At 28.6% G+C, this 20,386-nt stretch overlaps 3 protein-coding genes across 3 annotated transcripts; 2 read left to right on the top strand and 1 right to left on the bottom strand.

Moving 5' to 3' along the window:
* The first annotated feature begins 2,491 nt into the window (after positions 1–2,491).
* On the top strand, positions 2,492–4,729 carry LOC137837640 (receptor-like protein EIX1). Its single transcript, XM_068646709.2, has one exon. The coding sequence runs from the start codon at positions 2,492–2,494 to the stop codon at positions 4,727–4,729; it is 2,238 nt and encodes a 745-aa protein (XP_068502810.2).
* On the top strand, positions 4,705–5,744 carry LOC150028099 (receptor-like protein EIX2). The gene has a single exon (XM_090301611.1). It carries the CDS (start codon positions 4,705–4,707, stop codon positions 5,710–5,712), a length of 1,008 nt encoding a protein of 335 aa, XP_090157737.1. The 3' UTR covers positions 5,713–5,744.
* Positions 5,745–8,174: 2,430 nt separating this feature from the next.
* LOC137837641 (remorin) lies at positions 8,175–11,497 on the bottom strand. The gene is made up of 5 exons (XM_068646710.1): positions 10,839–11,497; positions 9,548–9,598; positions 9,380–9,467; positions 8,714–8,795; positions 8,175–8,577 (listed from the first exon to the last, which is right to left on the bottom strand). The coding sequence occupies exons 1-5, from the start codon at positions 11,038–11,040 to the stop codon at positions 8,383–8,385; spliced, it is 618 nt and encodes a 205-aa protein (XP_068502811.1). The 5' UTR covers positions 11,041–11,497; the 3' UTR covers positions 8,175–8,382.
* Between the last annotated feature and the right edge of the window lie 8,889 nt (positions 11,498–20,386).

Genomic DNA, 20,386 nt, shown 5'->3' on the forward strand with positions numbered 1-20,386 from the left:
TTATACCTCTCTGTTGATTGCAATTTTAATCTGAACAAGTTCAAATTGTGTTAGATTGTTCTGAAAAATCAATTTGTTTCGTTTAGAAACAATCTGTTCTTTTTCCTCTGATATACTGAAAGTTGTTTGTATTTGCGAAAATTTTATATGTTCAATTCACCCCTCCCCTCTTGAACTTAGACACTAATAGACCCAACAAACACTTCTCACTACTTGGTATCTTAGTCTACGTGACTTAGATCATCAGTGAAGCTAGATGATCCTTGTTAAAATATAGGTTTTTCATACTTAATATACCATTACATAACATGTCATACATTATCCCAGATGTATGACATCATACAAGCCTTCATTATTCACATACAATACATATCATTCACACATAATGCATATTAATCACTCATACATTATTTAAGATTTCTCAAATCAATTACACATATATCTCAATTTCATATACCTTCCATCATTCATAACACAATTTACAACATTCAAAAACCTATTTAACATAAAAAAAATAACACTTGAATACTAAACTATCAAAATCTAATATTTCTAAAAGTTCATATAACATATAATCACACAACATTTTTACAAGAGAAATTGAAGTTTGAGATCAAATCCTCTCCACATCCAGATCTTTTAACCTAAGATGCTTTTAAAAACCTAAAGTTAACTTTCCTGACCTGAAAATGATTTAAGTAGTTAGTTAATTATAAAAAAAACATTAAAATTATTTAGCAATTAGTTAATTGTAAAAAAATTGGTTAAACAAAATTTAACTATTTGTTTAAATATATTATCCTTATTTTTATTTGTTTTCATACATTTAATTAATTCATATAATAGATTACATTAGCAACATCAATAACTCAATCTTGAAATAGTTTTATTTTCATTATTTTTGTGTAATGTAATTTTCTAACCCCATATAATGGGTAGAACTTTAAAGATCTTTATTTAAAGTCTTTTCATTTAATTTTGTCCCTATTCACCTAATTTCCTAACCCATAAAATGGGCATGACTAGAAAGTTAAGCAATATAAAGTCTTTGGAATAATCTAATTTTTTTAACCCATAAAATGGATTAGGCGTTAGAAGTCCATGTAAACTAATTCACTCATCTTTTTTTTAAAAGAAAAACAAAACATAGATGATGTTTTATACGTGATTTCAACTAGTTTATAGTTTTTTTTTCTTAAATAAAAAATGCTTGTGTGACCGTGTTATTAGATTTTTGGTAAGTCATAGTGTTTTCTAGACGCTATTAGAAATCCCGTTTCTTAAAATCTCATTTTCCTCAGTTTTATATTTATTCCTCTTTTTTCGTTTAAACATTAATAAGTTTTAAAATACACTCAAAATATATTTTATCAATAAAAACTTGTTTATTGTTTAATTTTGTTGTTTAGTTTCATAAACTTCTTTAACTTATATTTATCAAACCCTAATAATTTAATTAGTTATATATCATTACAAGAAAATCATGAAATAGAAACCAATTTTAGAGACAAAAAATAATTAGTTGCTATAGTGACTAAATTAAAAATTATTTTAGAGACTAAAAAAAATTTTGGTTTCTAAATTAGTTTCTATTATTGTTAAATGGTTTCTAAATTAGTATCTAATTAGCAACCAAAGTTTTTGCTATCAAATTTAGAATCTAAATAATCGGTAATTAAAACTTTGGTAACTAATTAGACACCAATTTAAAAACTATTTAACCATAAAAACTAATTTAGAAATCATTTTTTTTTTAATTTTTAAAATATCTCTAATTTAGTAACTATAACAACTAATTATTTTTGGTTTATAAAATTGATTTCTATTTCATGATTTTCTTGTAGTTGTAACAACTTTCAGCTATAAGTTAGGTTTTTTATTTTTAAGTATTTTTAATTTAGATGGGATAATGAATTGATTTCTCAAAATGCAAATAGTGAGAATGATAAAATAACGCGTGTTGAACTTAATCCAACCATGAGTGACTGATGAAGAGGGGAAACGTGTCAAACATCTTGAGTAATTGATATTAATTTTTGTGTAAAAAATTGAAAATTTTAACTTCACACTTAATTAAAAATAGATAATAAATGAATTTATCTCAGTTAATGGACATATTAGAAAAAAAGAAAGTGTGGAAGAAGAACGTTAATCTCTATATGTTGTTATTTGTGTCCTGTAATTAATCTTGGAGTATTAAGTAAACGAAATGCAGACAAAAGACAAAGACTTTTGAGGTGAACACTCTAATTCGTTTTTAGCACCTAAAATCACGTTGCTCTTGCTCAATTAAGAAGATAAAATATGATATACTGATTTTGAAACGTGAATTTGATTTTATAAATTTAGTATAGAAAATTAAAAATGTTAGATAGATAGCGTAAATATGAAAAGGAAGTGCAATACTATATATATAGGCTATTTAGTGTGCATAGCCCATAACCACTTCTTTCTAATAAAAAAAAACACTTGTTTATTGAGAGCTTTTGTGATGATGAATTCCTCAATTTTAATGGTTGTGTTTGTTCATCTTTGTTGGCTTTCTCTTAGTGTTTGCAGAGAGATAAAGTGCATTGGAAGTGAGAGAGAGACACTGTTGAAGTTGAAGCATCATCTCAAAGATCCTTCAAACAGACTTTCTTCTTGGAATGCTACTGCCAATTCCAATTGCTGCCAGTGGGATGGTGTTCTCTGCAACAACATTACATCCCACACTGCAGAGCTTCACCTCAACACTCCATTTCCTACTTTCCATGGTTATGAAGTTTACGAAAAAGTTTACGAAGAGTATACTAGACGAGCATTCGGTGGAGAGATAAATCCTTGTTTGGTTGATTTGAAGCATTTGGATTACTTGGATTTCAGCGGCAATATTTTTGAAAGCACTCCAATTCCTTCCTTCATTGCAACAATCACTTCCTTAACTTATCTCAACCTTTCTTGTGCTGGATTCACGGGGAACATTCCTCCTCATTTTGGAAATCTCTCAAATTTGCTCTATCTTGACCTAAGTAGGAATGAATTGCTTGGAGGAGGTATGCCAATTCCTTATTTTGTTGGGAGAATGACCACTTTAATTCACTTGGACCTCTCTTATTCTGGATTCATGGGCAACATTCCTCCTCAGATTGGGAATCTTTCCAATTTGGCCTATCTAGGCCTAAGGTATGTTGCCAATGGGACAATTCCCTCTCAAATTGGGAATCTTTCCAATTTGCTCTACCTTGAACTCAGAACTCTATTTCTATTTACAGAAAATGTTGATTGGCTATCAAGTCTTTCAAAGCTTGAATACCTTAATTTGGGAGGAGCAAACCTATCCCATTCGACTCTTCCTTCTTTAATGCACTTACATTTGTCAAGATGTATCCTCCCTCACTATAATCAATTATCCTTTCTTAACTTCTCATCTCTCCTCACTCTTGATCTTTATCATATTTCTTATCCTTCTTCAAATTCTTTTGTTCCAAAGTGGGTGTTTGAACAGAAGAAACTTGTTTCTCTTACTTTGTTTTTTAACAACATCAACGGTCCAATTCCTGATGGTCTTCGAAACCTCACACTTCTTGAAAATCTTGACCTTCGTCGAAATTCATTCTCATCTTCTATACCTGATTGGTTTTACGATAGTCTTCCTCATCTCAAGTTTTTGGACCTATCATTCAACATCTTACAGGGGACTATTCCTCATATCTTGGGAAATATGACTTCTCTGATTACACTTGATCTATCAGCCAATCAACTTGAAGGTCCAATTCCAACTTCTTTGGGTTATCTTTGCAGCTTAAAGGAGATACATTTCTCAGATCTCAATCTTAACCAACATGTTAATGAAATTTTAGATATTCTTACTCCTTGTATTTCCCATGGACTCGTGACACTTGAAGTTTATAGTTCTCAACTTTCAGGTAATCTGACAGATCATTTTGAAGGTTTTGAAAATATTATAGAAATGGATTTTTCTGAAAATAAAATTGGTGGAGAACTTCCAAGATCACTTGGAAAACTTTCATCACTGAGATATCTTATTTTGTTCTCAAATCAACTTAGTGGAAATCTATTTGAAAGTCTTAGATCACTCTCTAAGTTGTCACTCCTTGACATTGCTGACAATTGTTTTCAAGGAGTTGTCAAGGAAGGTCATCTTGAAAATCTTACCAGCTTGAGTAAGTTTTATGCGCCAAGAAACAATTTGACTTTAAAAGTGAGTCCCAATTGGCATCCTACTTTTCGACTTACTGATTTGGATATGAGCTCTTGGCAGTTAGGTCCCAACTTTCCATCATGGACTCACTCACAAAATGACCTTCAAAGTTTAGTGATGTCTAACACAAGGATTTCAGATTCTATTCCCTCTTACTTCTGGGAGGCTTTTTCTTTTCTTCAATATTTAAACCTCTCCAATAATCACATTCACGGCAAGATTGAAAATTCATTGACAAATCCAATATCTTTCTCGGTTATTGATCTAAGTTCAAATCACTTTCATGGAAAATTACCTTTTCTTTCTAATCAAATTATATGGTTAGATCTTTCAAGTAATTCGTTTTCTTCCATGAATGATTTCTTATGTTGCAAGCAATTCAAGAAATTTAACTTGTATCTTCTCAATCTTGCTTCAAATAACATATCAGGAAAAATACCTGATTGTTGGATAAAGTGGTCAAATTTGATGGATTACAAAGCAACCATTTTGTTGGGAACATGCCCTTATCCATGGGCTCTTTAGCTTGGTTAGAGTCTTTGAACATTCGTAACAACTCATTGTTAGGAATATTTTCTACTGCTTTGAAGAAGAATAATCAATTGATATCATTGGACCTTGGAGAAAACAATCTTTCAGGAACTATTCCAACATGGATTGGAGAAAGGTTGTTAAGATTAAAAATTCTTCGCTTTCGATCAAACAATTTTTCTGGTCATATTCCTAATGAAATATGTGATATGATATTTCTTCAGGATTTGGACCTTGCACAAAATAGTTTGTCTGGAAATATTCCAAATTGTTTCAACCACTTTAATGCCATGTCATTGAAGAACAAAAGTACAAATTTAATGATCTACTCTAATGCATCTAGATTGTATACGAGATTTGATGTAATCAGTATTATTATATGGACAAAAGGAAGAGCTTTAGTGTACAACACTATTCTTGGCTTGGTGACAAATGTTGATCTTTCTGATAATAATTTATCAGGAGAGATACCTAGAGAAATCACAGATCTAGATGGTTTGATATATTTAAATTTATCAAAGAATCAATTGTCAGGCCGAATTCCACAAAGTATTGACAACATGAGACTTTTAGAATCCATTGATATCTCTAGGAATCAAATTTCAGGAGAAATCCCTCCAACCATATCAAAATTGTGCTTTCTCAACCACCTAGACTTGTCTTATAACCATTTAAAGGGAAAAATTCCAATAGGCACTCAAATTCAAAGCTTTGAAGCATCTGGCTTTATTGGAAATCATTTGTGTGGTGCACCTCTACTCATCAATTGCGGTTCCCACCAACAAATTTCATATATTAATAGTTTTGGACCAGAGAATGATAAGCATGGAGTGAATTGGTTCTTTGTGAGCATGACACTTGGATTTATTGTGGGATTCTGGGTATTTGTTGCTCCTTTGTTCATTTATAGATCATGGAGATATAGGTACTTTTGCTTCATTGATGACATGTGGTATAAGTTACAATCTTTTTGGTGATTGTGTTTGTAATGTAGCATTATTGTTTTACTTGAGATCCATCTATTTTGGTATTAGTTTGTCTTATCTACATTCATGTTTATGTTACACATGTTTTTGTATTTTCTTCATCTTAGAATGTCAACAAGAATTTATCTTTTGCATGTTGCTTACTTGTATTAATGTGTCATGTTTATATTGTTTTGATAATCTAATAATGATGGATCTCATTTCTTTTCCCTTCTCCTCCTTTGCTTAAAATATTGAGTCATTTGAAGTAGCAATTCCATTAATAACATTAAGCAAATAGGTTAATATTTTTTTCCCTAATAGTTCTGCTGGAATAAAGTGCAATATGTTTATCTTGCCTCTGTTATTATTTTCGGTGATGAAACGGCTACATCAAAATTTTATCAGGCAATTATCAATAATAAAGAAATTATTTCAGAAACTCCTACTAGATCACATTTCTTATTAAAAAAAGTTAGAAAAAGTAAACCAATTCTCTGAGACTTTGGTAACTATTTTGGATCTTCTGATGTTGATCAACATTACTGTTAGTTGTGTGGGCCTCAACTTGCTCGTGCAGGCCTATCAATTTCCCAGCTACAATTATAAAATAATAATCACAAAAAAATTAATTAAATTTTCCTAGAAATAAATTTTCAATTTTGAGCTGAAATTGAATATATTAAAAATTTATTAAACTTAACATCTTAATAGCGAATTAGATATAAATTTAAAAATTAAATTTTAATAATAGAAACTAATTTAAATATTAATATTTTTTTAATTTTTAAAATAATATTTAATTTAATTAATATGATAATTAATTATTTTTTGTTTTTAAAATTATTTTTTATTTAATAATTTTAGTAGTGTCAAATCTACATTGAAAAAGTTTGCATATTTCATATTTCATATGTCAGATTTATTGCAAGTGACACTGAGTGTATGAGTATGTGAAACCCTCTTCAAATAATAATATGTTGAATACTTTAATTTTCTTTGCATAATGATAAATAAGGCTTATGCTTATCAAATTCCACCCTCTCAAGATTGACAATATTTGATTTAAGAGCATATAAAATTGTGATTTCCACTTCAAATCTTACAAAAAAAAATTAGTTTTCCATTTTGGTTGGGTTCGGTGATGTAAAATAGTTTGATTTGCTTTTCAAGACCCCATTTACGAACACTTCTCATTTTATCTAAACTACTTAATAAATTGCATGGCAAATTTATGCTTCAAATTTTAAAATGACGTAATTGTATTTAAACATAAATTGCTTTTTATTTTCTAATAATATAGTTATGTTAAAACTACAATTTCAATAAAAACTAGTTAACTAATTTTAAGATGTTTTATTCTTTACAATAATTTTTATAATAATTTAAAATATAAAATTATTAAATTAGATGAAAACCATGGAAACCATATGCTATTCAGAATAAAATATTATTTTAATCATAATTTAAATTTTATTAGTAAGATGAGCAAAAATAAACAAAAGTAAGTGTTTAACATTAGAAGATATTTAATTAGTTAAAAGTTTTCATTCTTGGTTCCTGGTTTATATTTGAGTAAAACATGATTTTAGATTATGCAAATATATACCATTTATTAAGTAGTCAACAAATCTCTGAATATTTCTGAGACTAGATATGATTTGGCTTTTGCTGATATATAAATGTGCTTGGAATGATTATATCAATAACATTATTTACCGTAAAAAAAAATATGATTCTAGTTCTCTATTTTTTTCTTTTACATAAGAATAAATGCTAGTGTAGTACGATTAGATGTATATGACATTAGTATTAAGCAGTGAAGATTTTTTTGTTCAATTTTAAAATATTTAAAATAACAAAGGATTATTGATATGATATGGAAGACTACAAGAAAATCATTGAATAAAAACCAATTTTAGAAAAAAAAAATAATTAGTTGATATAGTGACTAAATTAGAAATCATTTGAGACACTAAAATACTTTTTAATTTCTAAATTAATTTATATTATTTTTAAATAGTTTCTAAATGGGTATCTAATTAGCTACCAAGGTTTTAACTACCAAATATTTAGATTCTAAATTTGGTAGCAAAAACCTTGATAGTTAATTAGATACCAATTTAAAAACTATTTAACAATAATAGAAACTAATTTAGAAACCAATTTTTTTTTAGTTTATAAAATAGTCTTTAATTTAGTCAATATAGTAACTAATTATTTTTTTTCTCTGAAATTTGTTGTATTCAATGATTTTTTTTTTTTAGTGTTACAAATTATAATTACTTAGATAGTTTTATCTTTTGAGTATGTTATCAAGAATTTGATTTTTAAGCTTATGAAAAGATGTGTTTCAGAAAAAAAAAAAAAACCAGTTTCTTATATAGGTTTTAGTGACAAGTCCAAGGCCAAAGATAGAGAAGATTCAAATAGTTTAGAGATGCTGAAGTTGGTGAATGAATTCATGGCAGAAGTAACAAATGAACAGATTGAATCATTAAATTTTCTTATCCACAAAGTAGTTGATATATACAGGCCAATGTGTCGGTTTGCACACATAATAAATGAACATGGGCATATAAACTAAAGCAAACACACTTGTATGCATGATACTTTAATGATCAAAGATACACAACAATAATTAACATTTTTTGTTTTCAACAATGTTTGATGTTTGAAGCTTCAGAAACAGCCTAGGAGTTTCTTTGGAGCTGTTCCAGTTGCTCTATACTTTGCAGCTGTCTCCTCTGCATTTAGAAGATCTTCCCCTTTCTTTGCCTCAATTATTGCTCTTTTCTCTTCAGCTTCCTTGTGAATTGTAGCTATTTTGTTCTTTATTTTTTCTGCATATTCTGCTTTTTTCTTCTCCAATTGTTCCTACTCATGCAAAAATGAGAGTTAACTTTGGCCACATTCAATGCAGGAAGCATCACACAAAACCAATATTTAAAAATGTGAAATAGAAGAAAAAAACACAAAACATGTTAGAATTGGCAATGAAATTAATTCTTACTTCAATCTTTTTTAGTTCTGCCTCCACTGAAGCCTTCTTGCTGTTTTCCCATGCTGAAATGGCTGAAAGCTTTTTATGTGCCCTGTTCAATAATTTTAGTTAAATTAGCATCCTAGACTTTGTTAACCTCAGAAATTTATAATACTATCTGTCATTTATGTTCTAATTGGAATCATTTTTTAACATATATGTTTCCAAATTGACCACCTTTATGATGGTGATATTTTACAATGAATGGTGTATATTTGGTTCCAAGAGTGTTCAATGCACAAAAATAGCAAAGATCAGTACAAGTTAAAAAAGAAACCAACCAATAACCTTTCAATTCAAAGATAAAAGAACATAAAGTTGATGTTAGGTTGATTAATCACCATGGTTAAGGTAAATCAATTAAAGAATCTTACCAATTATTTGGCACAACAATGAAATTGATTCTACTACCCAACAAGATTTTAGGTTGATGTTAGGTAGATTAATCACCATTGTTTGTTTGTGTGCTGGGGTAACAGAAAAATCAATTACCCCACAAAATTTTGATACTATGAAAATGTAGAAGTAACTATTTTTCACTTGATCTTCACTATGAAAAATTATTGATTATTTCTTACCAAGAAGTTAATGTAAGCACACCATTAAATATGAACCAAAAGGGATGCAGATTCTTACTTGTTTTCAGCTTTTGATTTTTCACTTTCTTCCCATGCTTTGATTAGTGATAACCTCTTCTCAGTTGCAACTCTTGCAAGCACCGCATCTGAAAATAAATGAGGATGATGACATAATACAAAAGGGTTCATAAGTGGAAATGAAATTTCATAATGTCACATGACAAACCTCTGTTTACAGAACCCTCAGTAGGTTTCACTTCAGCAACTTCTTGAGTCTCTGACAATATAACCAAATTAACAATAATAAACAGCATAACAACAAAAATGGACAGAAGTTATGATCATAAATATGATGATGAAACAACAAAAGATTATTTTGTTGCAAACCATTGTTGGTCTGTTACTAAATGGCATGTAACTTGCTTCAATATTAACATTGAAAGCAAATCAATCCCTCACATGGGAATCAACAAAACTCATTCTTTGTATCTTTCACCAAATAAGAGAAACTTTTGTTATATTTATTTCTTGTTCTGCTTTAATGAATCATTGAACTAAAAAACCTCATTCAAAAATAAATTTTGTTCGTTTACTCTCCTCTGAACTAAGTTTCTGAACCAACAAGGCTACATCACCTTGAAATTGGCTCAAAAAATAGTGAAGCACAATAAAATTTGAAAAATTTATGTAAAATGAAGTTGTACAAGACTTGGATTTAAAGAAGGACGACTCTGTCACTTACTGATAGAAATGGAAAAGATGCAGTGCAATATGAGAATATTGTTTTGAATAAAATTACAACAGGAAAGTTCCAGCAAAAGGGAATCTGATAAAATACCAGAAAACGCAATCAAGTACAAGTAACGACAAACGACCAAACAATCAAATATGAAATTTTTTTCTCCAAAAAGGGGTTAGGAATATTAATATAAAAACATATCTAAGATATTAAAACCATTTCTCAGTGATTGTTTATAGCTATTTAAGAGAATAATAACAAAAATATTTATATCGTTAGCAGAAGCATATCACCTTTAGACACTAGAGTAGGAAATATGACACGAAATTTTCAGAAAAATCAGGTCCAAAAGCAGTGAACAACCATGTAATTTGAAAATATACTCAGAAGAAGCAGCAGAAGAAATAGTGAATGAAAAAAAACACTTTTTTCCTCAAGCAATTACAAAAAAATCTTTTTTTCTTTCTCAAAAAATTACAGAATAATAAAATTAAAGCACCCTTTGGAATAAACAAAACACGGGTCCTCAAAGAATTGGTTAGCCTAATAAATAAAGCATAAAAGAAATATGCAGAGAGACTCCATAAACACAGGTTTCAATTTCTTTGTTTGCAATCAGTTTTTCTCACCAACCAAATATAACTATCCCCAACTTCCAGAACATGAGATAACATAACAAGAATCAACATAACAATATTTTAGTCTCGACCAAGACAAGAGCCTTGGACTCCACCTTCCAAAACATGACAACATGAGAATCAACAAAACAATATCTTACTCTCAACCAAGACAAGAGCCTTGGACTCATCAGGCTTTTCATCAGAAGAGGGCACTGGAATCACAGATTTCTCCTCAGCCACATCCTTTGGAGCCTCAGGAACAGGAACAGGAACAGGCTCAGGCTCAGCTGGGGCCTGTGAAGAAGGAGCAGCAGGTGCTGCTGACTCTGACTCTACCGTTTTAGGTTGCTGTTCTGTCATTTTTCTCCTAAGAAACTCAGAATTCTGTGCACACAAAAGTGGTAAACAGAAACAGGTATAACTACACTTTCACTTATTTAGGAAAAATCAACACTTATTGAAGAGAGAGAGGGAGAGAATTGAGAAGGGTGTTGATTGGTTGAGATATTATAGTTGGAGGAAGGTAACTGCTTAACTCTAAGTTCCAAAAGCTTAGCTGGGAGTTAGGTACTTGTGGCCTCACCATGCGTTGGCACAGTAACAGATATTAGAGACCATTGTGGACGATGAAAGCTACATATGCTAACACTTGTACAACCAAAGTAAATTAAGGATAAACCAAACAAAATGTTCAATAACCCTTCTACACCTGTTCTTCGTGGGTCCCTTCATTAATTCTCTCTTCTTCATTCCATCAATGCCATCATTTCATGCCATCATTTCTTCCCAACACTTTCCATAGATAAAGTTCAAGAATAGGAATTTTAATTGTATGTTTGCTACTTTATTAGAGTAAAAAAAATTAAAATAAGAACAAACAAAGAGATAGGTATGATATTTGACTTTTACTTAACACTATTCAAGGATTTTAAACCATGACTTTAGTAAATTAAATTGTTCATAAAGTTTTTCATTCATTTTTCAATACCTTCACCTCACAATAGTTTGTATTGTTTTATGTATTTATTTAATTGATTGCCGAAACAATGAATTCTACATTTTTTGTTGTTGTTGTTTATTTGCTTGGAATTCAATTAAGAACCGCTTATAAATTATTTGTAAATGTATTGGTAATGCGCTTTACAGAACAAAATTTGAAATAAATGTAGTTAAAAGCATAATGTATAAATTATTTAATTTTTTTTTATGAATATTGATTTATATGATTTAGTAACAAATTCTATTCCTTAATAAAATATTTAGAAATTCAAAATTTAGTAATATCCCTTTAATTATTACTTTCAATCAATATAAGTTAAAAACAAGTATTTAATTATTTTTTTTCATTTTCTAACTTGTCACATGCTTTACAATTCACACAATAATTTTCTATTTTATTTTATTGTTTTAATAATAAAATGGATTACCGTATCTGAACCAACATGATAAATTGGTTCAAATTAAATAACTATTTAAAAAATATATGACTAAAATGTAATCAATTTAAATCGATCAATTCTAACTAAAGAAAAAACATTACAAAACCTATCTCCATATTCACCCTACTTCCACCACTACAACTATTAAGTTCTATCTCCATCTCCACTTAATTGAAATTTATGATGTAGTTTTAATAAGTCATGAATAATTTCTTTTTAATTTGCAACAACTTCCTTCTATTAGGAAAATATTCTTTAATTTTTGAAGATTTGATATTTTGTTTGGAAAACTGATATTTAATTAATAGCCACAAATTATGGTTACTCTTTGAAGGGTTGTTGACGCCATTATTGACAAAGAAACTTGTGATACATACAATAAAGTAAACCAACATTATTAGGTAATCACTCCTTAATCTATTGATTGATGATAACAATTCAATACTTTATTGGTGTTATCTTATTAATCAAGGTTACCCCACATATAGACACATAACGTGCTCTAACACCCTTAAACGTCGCCGTTTTTTATTACCTTACTCAAAGGGAAATTTCCATAAAAAAATGTATAGTTAATAAAGATTCTTTCATATCGTGCACACAAGGGAATATTTTGTGAGTGCCCACCTTGTAAAAACTAGGAGAAAAATTCATAATGGGTACCCAAAAACAATGTCATTAATCATCTATCACAATCAATCTCAATCAACTAAGTTGATTTCTTGCTCAACTTGTGCAATATTATTATCAAAGCTTTTTACATTTTAGATTTCAATGTTGCTATGATTTCAAGTCCAAATCTCACCTAGATATGGTAGGTTTTAAGGATGAGCTTCCTTTTGCAACATCGCAATATAAAGTTGATGTTGTTTGTTTCAACATATTGATTTGAGCAATCCTTTTGGTCATTTGAAGGATAAATAAGTTTTTGATTAATTGAGAATTATAATCATATCATATTTTGATATCTCCTTCTTTAAGATTTTGATATTTATATTAATATTTTTTTTACAAAAGTAGTTAGTTTTAAGGAAAAAAATAGTATTTTCACAATTTAAAAGTATATTAAACTTGTTATAATGATTAAATGAATAAATTGTTTGAATATTTTCCTTAAGTGGTAGATTTTTTTTAAAGAATAATCTAGATACTCTATTCTATTCCACACTCTAACCGAAAAAAATATTATGATGTGATTATTATGAATTAATTATATCTCATCAACCAATTTTGTTGCCTTGAATTTTATGTAAAATGAATAAATTGCTGTGGTATTAATAATACAAATTAATGACATTATTACTTGATGTAATAAATACGAAGACAATAGAAGCACTTTTTTTTCTGTCTTTGTTTTTTCACGTTTTCACATTATACATGGACGGTTTGAGAAGGAACACACCAACCACTACCTGCTAGGGACACAACAATATAATTCTTCTATGGAAAAAGTATCATCAATTTTTATTTTACTTTTCATACAGTATAAACAATCACTTATTCTGGTTATTCTCTTATCCATTATTATTATTATTATTATTATTATTATTATTATTATTATTATTATTATTATTATTATTATTATTATTCAAAACAAATGTTTGCCAGAAGTTAATAGTTAAAAGTGATTTATTAGGGCATGTATTTTTTTCTTAATAAATTTTAACAAAAAATCATTTGATTCTTTAACAAGCAATTATAAGCAAGATATTTAATTAAATGCATCAAGTAAAGTCATTTTGGGCTTATAAAAAAAATGTAAAGTTGCCATTCTATGAGTTTCTCCTCTAATTAACATTTATCCCTGTTTGTGTATGTGGAAATAAGTTGGTATGCTTTTAGTTTTACATTGTTCTTATTAGAACTTGGCATCATGTAGATGAGATTTTTCATTTTTATTCAGGCAGAGGTACAAGAGACCTAATGCTTAATTGGATATGAGAGAAAATTATGAAATAGAAACTAATTTTTAATGACAAAAAATAATTAGTTGTTATAGTGATTAAATTAAAAATTATTTTAGAGACTAATTTTTTATTTATTTTTAAATTAGTTTCTATTATTGTTAAATGGTTTCTAAATTGGTATCTTATTAGCAACCAAGGTTTTCGTTACCAAATTTAGAAACTAAATAATTGATAATTAAAACTTTGGTTTCTAATTAGATACCAATTTAGAAACCATTTAACAAAAATAGAAACTAATTTAAAAATCATTTTTTTTTAGTTTCTACAATAGTCTCTAATTTAGTTACTATAGCAAATAATTATTTTTGATATCTAAAATTGGTTTCTATTTCATTTTCTTGTAATGTATCTAAAATACTATAAGAAAAATAGAGTTTAAAAATATCTCCAAATTCCCCTTTTAATTTTTATATTTTCATTGAGATTTTTACTTTGTAGAATAATAAATGAATAAGATAATTGAAAAACAATATATTCAGAGGACTTCATATATATTTTGTTGAACAGTCTTGTTTGGCATGTGTTGTTTCCACTTCTTTTTATGAGATTATTTTCTTATTGGGATATCATTTTCAAATTGGAGAAGAAGTTAAAGTAGTTTTCATTTTTGTTACCATCTCTTGTAAAATCATGAAAACAAAGTGTATGTGGACACCAAGTGTGCTCCTAAACCACAAAAACAAAGAAAGTGATAAGTTTACAGAAGAAAGAAAAAGGACAAGAAAAAGAAGAAACAGGACAAGGTGGATGGAGCAAACAAGAACAAAATGTAGAATTGACCAGGAGATTGTCACCATGTACCCTTGCCTTCCACACTGTTCAGTGAGACAAAAAACACCTGTTTGCTTATTCCATGCACATGCATGTTTCATGAAATATATTTTGGACTAGAATTTTGGAGATGGTAAGATTCATTTTAGGCCATTCAGAATGGGAAGATTGGATAAGTACCATTTGAAGTGAAACTTTTAAGCCACCAAAAAAAAATATACCATGAATTGGAAAAGGAAAAAGAAAGGAAATGATGGGATAATAGTTCCATCAAGAAAATTTGTATCCTTTTGCATTTTTGGAGTTTGGTAAGTGTCTGTGTTTTTTCTTAATAATTTTCAGAAATATGTGTTACGAAAAAGAAATATTATCTATCATTTACTTCAAGATATTTTGAGGACATTGTTCATATTTCTCTGTGATATTTAGATAATTAATTAATTTCATATTTATATAAAAAAAAACTCATCTTTTGTTTGTTGTCTCTTTTAACTAGTAAAGAAGAATGAGTAAGCTGAAACTTCTAAATTGGTTTCACATATGTAAGGTGTGAGTTTCATTAAAATATACCAGCAAATGCAAGCTCTTGCACTTTGAATTTTTATTTATGATAACATGGTTATATTTAAAAGAGAATTTTCAGGCTCTTTAGAAAATTACATGATCATGGGTTTTCAACAAAACCTAAATTTAAACTATCTCAATTCTTAAAAGAGTAAAGAGAAAAAAAAAGGTTTTATTTGTGATTTAAGAAAATGAAACATGGAGAATGAATGTTGCTTCCACTTGTCACTTGATATCCTTCAAAGCAAAACTACTCTGCAAAGTAAGATACAAGAGCAAGCTTATATGAATAAATATAAAAATATGAGTAATGATGTGAAGTGTGAGAAGATGTTCAGTGCAAGCACAGGCCAAGTAACAAATTAAATTGAAGGAACATATAAGGGAAACTACATAGCAAGAATAGTTGAAGTTTGAACTTTTAAGACACTCCCTTTTCCCAAAATGGTTGTGCTGGCATGGACAACTTCACTGCTATGAAAGCAAACATTTGGCATACAAGTGTGCAAACCTTAATTGATGTTTGGTTCCTAATATGATTTGCTCCTAATGTTTAGATTAGATAAAAAAATTTAAAGTGAATAAAAGTGAGATACAATGCTTTTAAAATGTTTGAAAAGTAGAAGGTAAGATATGTACAAAAATCACAAAACACATCTTATAGTAAAATTTGCTTATTATCCAGAAAGATAAAATTGCCTTTGAACTCAAAGCTCCAATATTGTGATTGCATTGGCCCAATCTTTAAAAAAAATGGCCCAGAATCATCACCCTACAACTACACCGTAATTTTCTTATCCCTTCTATTCTATGGTACTTTCACATTCAATTGCTTTCCCGTAGAGAGATTCTTGTATGTAATTAGTTTAGACAAGTATGTGAGACAATTGTGAGAGTAAATTATTTTAAAGAAAAAAAATTAGTTTTTAAAGACTTCAAAAATTATAAAGGTGACTTAAGAAATATACAATACAACAATATATAGTTTGTATAACTAATATAATTATACATACTCTCATAATATTGATAAGTGTCATAATTCAATAATATTTCATAAAAAAAAAAAACTTATAGACTTTAATTGCTAAAATAGTTGTAATTCAACCCCTAATTTAGGAATTTGAATATTTTTACATATTTTTGAATAATAAGATGAATATGAATGATTTATTCCCAAATTTGTGTTAATTTCAGGAATCTAGGGACAAATGGAGATAAAAAGGCTAAGGAGAATGAACAAGTTAAAGACAAGATGAAAAGACAAAGTGATATTGGATACAATATGATGTAAGAAATGGAAGTTGTAGGCTTTGGGATAATGGAAGAATCTGACTATGCTATTTAGTTTTTTGATGAATTGATGTTCTTTTCATCATGTGAAGGTTTGTTAGTTGTGATTTATGTGTTGATTCTTACAATTGGGTTGTTGATTTCTGAATTTTATATTATTTGATATTGCATAAATGTGGTTTTGTGAGTTTTGTAAATAGTTTGGACATAGATGAAGCTTTCTGCATAAATTTTACTGATTTATGGTGATGATTTCCATTTTACTGATAGTTTATTAGACAAACCAGATTATTTTATTGTCTTTGTTTTCTTTTAATGTTGTTATGAAGTTACTTAATTAAAGTTATGTTTGTGATTCAATGATATTGTTTTGGTGGTGGGGTGTTTTTTTGTACTGTTCCCATTCTGGTTTGTCTTGATTGACTGGAAGTATGTAGAATGGTGAAATCTTGTATAGTTTGTAGAAATGTTGTTTGATATTTGAAAAGTTTCTATAAGATGCAAGTGTAAAAGATTGTATTGTATATTATGTCAGATGTAGTTAAAACATTTTAATGTCCGATTATGATTAACTAATTTATTTTGAACCTGATACATTTTTCTTGGCTATTTTTTAGATTAGATTTTGTTTAAAGCGCTTGATTGATTATTAATTTGATATTAATTGGTTAATATTTTGTTGTTGTGGTGAATGATAGTTTTATGAATGTATAGTGCATGTGTGTTTGTACCTCTAGTTCTTGTATGTTTGTACCTCTAGTGTATGTGTTTTAGCAATCCTTTTAATGATGAATTTCTTAAACTTTTGATGTTTGTTTCTTAATTTCAAACATGCATGAGTTGATCTTAGTTCTTACATGATAATGTTTGTTTCTCTCCTGGTATGTTATTTGTGTGTCCTTGGTCATTTATACGAGCATGGGTTTCTTTAAAGGTGATTCAAGAGGAAAACAACGATGAAGAAAAAAGAAACCATTTTAGAATCCATTTTGCTACTAAGTGTTGATTTTTCTCGGCAAGTGCACTGAATCAACTGTAATATAGTACTCTTTAAAGTACGAATGTCGAACCCATAGGGAACAATTCTAATTAAGATGTTTTGTTATAAAACTCATCAAGTATAAAAAATAATGTTGAGATATTTGTTCATAACCAAATTAAAGATTTCACAAGTAACTCAAATATTTAGGGTTTGATTCAACCAAAAACAAAACTAACTTATCAAATATAGAGAAAGATACTTGGGATTGAATTGCGTCTATCTCAATCATCTGTATTTTGAATAATACAATATATAATACTCAAAACTACTTATTCTTGATGCTTAATTTAAAGTCATTCACCTTGATTCCTCACAGATGAAATTCATAAGATAATTTCTCAAATACTGATTTCTCAGATATCTAACAAATCATCCAGCTTTATGAACAAAATTATGATGCAATTAATAACCTGGAATCTATTCCTAACATTACAAGTTATCAAATATTTTCGTCTATTTCAGATCCTTAAAGGTACTTTCCAGTTAAATTTAAGAATCAAAATCAAGACTCCATTGATCAGATAAAATCAAGCAATAAGCATGAAACGAAAATACCAGGAACGAGTAGAAAAGAGAATAATATATATATATATAATATATATATATCACCAAGAATACATTTTATCAAAGTAGATTACATTCAATCCCAAGTTAGAAAGCACTTAGCCACTCATGACAGCCCCTCCAATCTTCATTCTTGTTCTGGATTGCATAAGAAGGACTGATATGAGCAAGTTCTTCTCCTAAGAACAAAGGTTTCTTCTCATTCTCTCACTAGCTTCTCTCTAAAAATCACTTCTTGTTTTCCACCGCTTCCTTTTGAGTTGTGTCTCAAAATTTATATAATGAACTTTAGCTCAAGCTAGCCAATTTAGCTTAAGCTAAATCTTTCGGTGCATTTTTAGCTTGAGCTAGATTAGTACTGCACCTTTAATCAAATCTGGACAGTTTTAGCTTGAGCTAAATCCTCTAGCTTGAGCTAAATCTTCTTGTGATCCAATTAAGTTTTTTCTTTCTTTCTTTCAATGCTTCATATTCATTTGCAATTTACAAAAAAATTGAGATTAAATTTCTTCATTTGTTTCTTGGTTCAAAATATATAATCAGATTCAATAATTCTCAAATTAAGGTAATTTTCTTACATTAAGCAACAATTAAGTTCTAAAGTGTTCAATTTTCTCAATCATAAAAAGTACACATTGACACTTATCACTAAGCAAATTCCAAGCCTAAAGGATTTAATTTTTAACATTAAGAGTGAAGGACAAGACAAAAATTATTAGAAAATGAATTTACTAATATTCAGTAGAAGCAAGAACACTTTTGTATTATTAATTAAGCATTTTTTCTCTTATGGAATTTCATTTCTAAGACATATATTATTGCTTGGAAATGTAGTGACTTTATGGTGTATAAACATGATAAGCTTACCACTGTAATTGCATTGGAATCAAGTGTTCATGGTAAGTAATATATGAAATTCTTCACTATGATCTCTACACTTTTTTTTCCATTGCTTCTACTTTCCTATAGAACATTGACTTAATTTAATGATTTACTTATTATTATAACCTTAATTAATCTTTTCTATAATCTTCAACTTCCTCTCGTTATTTTTACTGTCTGCAACTCTACTATTATTTAGATTTTGCTTGAGTAGTTCTTTTAAATGAGCATTTGCAACTCGTGAATGTAAAAGGTTGCAGGCATAGAAAGAAAGAACTCAATCCAAAACTAAAGTTCTTCCGCTATATGATAATTTGTAAATCCTAATGCAGGTATTAAAGTAAAAATATGAATAGAATAGAAAATACTCAAACTGAATCCAAATCTAACACATAAAATACTCAAACTGAATCCAAATCTAACACATAGTGACCCTCATCTAATGCCATTCAGTTGTAGTAACTAGTATATTTTTCTGTGGAATGTCCTGCCAGAAAATGAAAGCTAACTATTATCTGATGTTAAATTTTAACTATTACTTGAATTTCTAAAATCATCTTGGTGTGACTTAAATATTACAATGGAACTTAAAAGGACTCTAATATTAAGATATAATTATGGATATTGGATTATTCTTTCCGTTATAATAAGTAGATGAAGTCTAGAAAAACTTTGGATCGTACAATTTATCAGTAACTTTTTAAATTTTATTTTATGATTTATATGAGTTATTTTATGATTTTATGAATAGTAAAAACAAGAACAACACTTGGTTGACTGTAAATATTACAGTAAATGAAGATGAATATTCTTTGTCTGATGTGATGCTTTAATGTAGCGTACGTAATCGCACGTAATCGTAATGAAGAAAGAGAGGTTTTGATGAACCCTAATTGTAGAGAAAAATAAATATAAAAGAAACTTTTATTCACTTGTGTATTAGAGAGTAAAATACATGGTGTATATATAAGAAAAAGATTAAGACCTAGCTGAAACAGAAAAAGGAAAGTTGGGTCAAACAAACAAAGCCCAATAATTTAAAATAGAAAATTAAATATATTAACAGTAAATTCTCTTGAATGTTTCACGTGACAATGCTTTTATGTTTTTAACAGTGTCTGAGTTGAAAAATGGGGTGGTAAAAGAGAGAAGTAATTGTGGCATGTTCATAGGAAATTGATGATGCC

This window comes from Phaseolus vulgaris, chromosome 4 (assembly GCF_051622355.1).
Source record: "Phaseolus vulgaris cultivar YP4 chromosome 4, ASM5162235v1, whole genome shotgun sequence".
Classification (NCBI taxonomy): domain Eukaryota; kingdom Viridiplantae; phylum Streptophyta; class Magnoliopsida; order Fabales; family Fabaceae; genus Phaseolus; species Phaseolus vulgaris.